Source organism: Meleagris gallopavo, chromosome 5, assembly GCF_000146605.3.
Source record: "Meleagris gallopavo isolate NT-WF06-2002-E0010 breed Aviagen turkey brand Nicholas breeding stock chromosome 5, Turkey_5.1, whole genome shotgun sequence".
NCBI classification, from domain to species: Eukaryota; Metazoa; Chordata; class Aves; order Galliformes; family Phasianidae; genus Meleagris; species Meleagris gallopavo.
This window is the reverse complement of record NC_015015.2, coordinates 12,975,433-12,978,604: the sequence shown is the minus strand read 5'-3', so window position 1 is coordinate 12,978,604 and position 3,172 is coordinate 12,975,433. Positions and strand designations below refer to the sequence as shown.

At 41.3% G+C, this 3,172-nt stretch overlaps 1 protein-coding gene across 1 annotated transcript in view; it reads right to left on the bottom strand.

Moving 5' to 3' along the window:
- Positions 1-2,779, bottom strand: part of LOC104911045 — a 5,293-nt gene extending 2,514 nt beyond the window's left edge. The window contains exon 1 of the mRNA XM_019616068.1: positions 2,663-2,779. Coding sequence (XP_019471613.1) covers positions 2,663-2,779 — 117 coding nt within the window. The remainder of the gene's footprint in view (positions 1-2,662) is intronic.
- Between the last annotated feature and the right edge of the window lie 393 nt (positions 2,780-3,172).

Genomic DNA, 3,172 nt, shown 5'->3' with positions numbered 1-3,172 from the left:
TTTTTTTTTTTAACATATTTTGTCCAAATCTGCTGCACTGGGAAATGATTTTCAGTCACAGGCTGAATTTTCCTATCTTTCGTCTTTTAAACTTCAGTGCTTCTTGAAGTGAAAGTCTCCTTAACTAGTAACTCCAGCTATGTGCTGGATTACAGTTTTAACAGTAATTTAGAACTCTTCCTGTTTTGTTAATTAATTAATAATTGGAGGCTATAGTTACTCGCTTGTATTTTTTATTCCTGCTTTTCTATATTTACTTCCATAACTTCTCAAAAGATTTGTTACACAGACCTCAGCATCACTGCATGTAAAATTAATTGAAATGACATATTGTCCCAGTTTCTATGACAACCATATCATGATGCCGATGCTCTCAAAAATTTATAAACTGCAATTTCAACTATGCTAATAGCACCAGACAGAGTTAACATTTATTTACTTAATATTCTTATTAGAATTAAGCTTTCAATACTTGATAAAAAGCAAACCTGAGAACAAGACGTATTTCAGCATTTTCCATTTGCTTGATGTCGGTATTTTTGTAAAGGAGTTCTACTTGTTATGAGAACGTTTCTTAAAATCTAACTGTGATACACAGTGTTGATAAAGAGCTCGTGACAAATAAAACATATATCATCAGTCACAAACTTTTAAATCCAACATCCCAGAATAACAGCTACACTGTAATTTGCTGTAACTGATTTGCAGATAGTCTTGTTTTGCTAGGGAATACTGAGAGCCATGTATGCCTATTTCTTTTGTCCTAGATGCTAAACCTCACATGTTTGTGACACGAGTACCGACGCACTTACACAAGTAAAGCCACAAGAAGGAGAGTCTGCGTGACCAGACACAGAACTGTAAACCCACTTACAGTATCTACTTATGTTACTGCCTTATTTCATTGTAAATGCTAAAAACCTTCTGCCTTGTAGTGTGAATTATTTTTTCCATATTAAATACATACTTTCAGTATAATCATGCCATTCCATCAATCTGCAGGCTTTTAGAAGTTAGCTGATTTTAGCAGTTTGACAGGGAACTCTATTACTCAAGCAACACTCACATTGGAATCAATGACTGTTTTACTTGAGTAAAAAATTTAGGAGCAATGTAAGATGCCTTATTCAAGTTACTTCATAATTACAGATTGCAATGACTTAAAAAATAGTGAATTTTGCTTTCAAAACATACTTATTTTATTCAGTATAACTTGCACTTATTAAAAAAGTGTGTTTTATAGTCCAAATTCATGCTTCTCGTGTATAAGACTTATTGATCATTGATTCAAATAGGAAATAAAACACCTTGATCTTCCAGTCATTTGTCTTAGGAAGATTCCAAAGCAATCGAGTCACATTTACTGTACTTCAGTCTTAAATTTGATATTATGCTGGGGGAAAAAAATCATATAAATGAATGTTCAAATATGTTGAGATCATGTCGCATTTTAGTTTTTAACAGTCTGAACACTTTCAGCAGTTCCTACCCAGTGTTCCCGGCTCAGTAAGCTATATTAAAGCACGCTTGGAAAGATTTATACAGTGATTTGCTTCTTAGCTGAGTCTGGTGCAAGAAGTTACTACTGCATGTTTTGGTTAGGAATCGTGAAGTGTTCCTAGGGGTGATCAAAGGGAGGAGGTGGCCATCCCACCCGTGCAGTGTGCCATGTACGTATAACCCTCGTGCAGAATGGGGCAGGCCAGGACGGCTTTGTACCCCTGGAGCTCTGTGGAGACATTTTCACCTTTGGCGATGCTATTTTCTGAATGGTTTATCCATTTTGGCATCACTGTTTTAATGTTTTTAACAAGAAGTATGCACTGCACATGCACAGGGTTTGAACTTGGGAGGGGATCAGCCGGCAGTGGCTTAGGCCTCTCCTGAGCTCACGGGAACATCTTAAAAACAATGCATTTTAAAAGTGCACAGCAGTAGTCATATGAAATACCAAATCATTGGCAATCCTAAGTACTCAGTTTATTTCTGTTCATGTATCATATGTATGCGGCTTGGTGGCAATGCACTTATTTGTAATGTGGGCCAGTCCCCAAGTCAAAGGCAGCTTTGTGTTTTTATTCTGGCCTTTGGATTTTTTTGGTTTTTGAATAGTATCTTGTTTGTAGTGTAGTAGTTAGGTCGGGAACTTTAAAAATATACTCTGGGCTGCCATATAAGATAGCACTAGTGTGGGCTACAAGGAATCCTCAGCACGTGCTTCCTCCCAGCTCCTCAAATAGGGGGGTACAGTGCTTCTGTGTCCTTCCCCTTGTGCAACCTCAGCTATCCCTGACCTGGGGCCGATGGTGCAGCAGTGTGGGAGGCCCCACAGGTGTGTGTGCAAGGAAGCGGGGCCGTGGGATGGATGGATGGATGGATGGATGGATGGATGGATGGATGGATGGCTGCCATGTATGGTGGGTATCTCCTGCACCGCTCCACTTGCTGATGAAAACGGATGTTTGAAATCATTGTTCATCTTGGACTGCTTTTATGTACATTAACTGTGTTTTATGGTCACCCTATTATACAGAGATGGCAGTAGAGAAACGATCAAGTTGACAACGAGACAAATCCAGGCGATAGCTGAAAGAGCCAGAATGGGAAGAGCATTTCACTGGAAAATAGCACTCTCGTGATTCATTTGCAGAACTTACTCTGCCAATGCAACTCGTAGCCAAGAGCTGGGTGACTTCAGCTTAGCCGGCGCAGTTAGTGCCCTGTTGGTGACGGGACATCTGGGCGTGATGAATGCTTTCCGGTGCTTTGGGGAGAGCATCGATCCTAGCAGCTGCTGAGTCCCCGGGCAGCACACCTTCCTGGCTCAGGGCTCCTTGCGAGAGCAGGGCTGGGAGCAGCAGTGTGTGGGATACGCTGTGCTCCCATCGAACAGCACCTGTCTCCTGCTGCTGCTGCTCCCTTGCTGTAGCTTCCTTGTGCCCGGAGCGTGCCCAGGAGTCTCCTTGTGCTGAGCCTTGCCTGCAACTTGAAGTGGTGTCACTCCAAACAATGCTTGTGGGTCGAACAGCTTAGTCTTATTTTTTTCTTTTTCTTTTTTAATTTGCCTTCTATTATACGAATCGAGTGTAGATTACTAACCTAGCCTGTGATTTGACATCCCCGGGGAAGACCTGCGAAGTTAAACCGCCGGGAAAGCCCGGGCAGCGGGAAC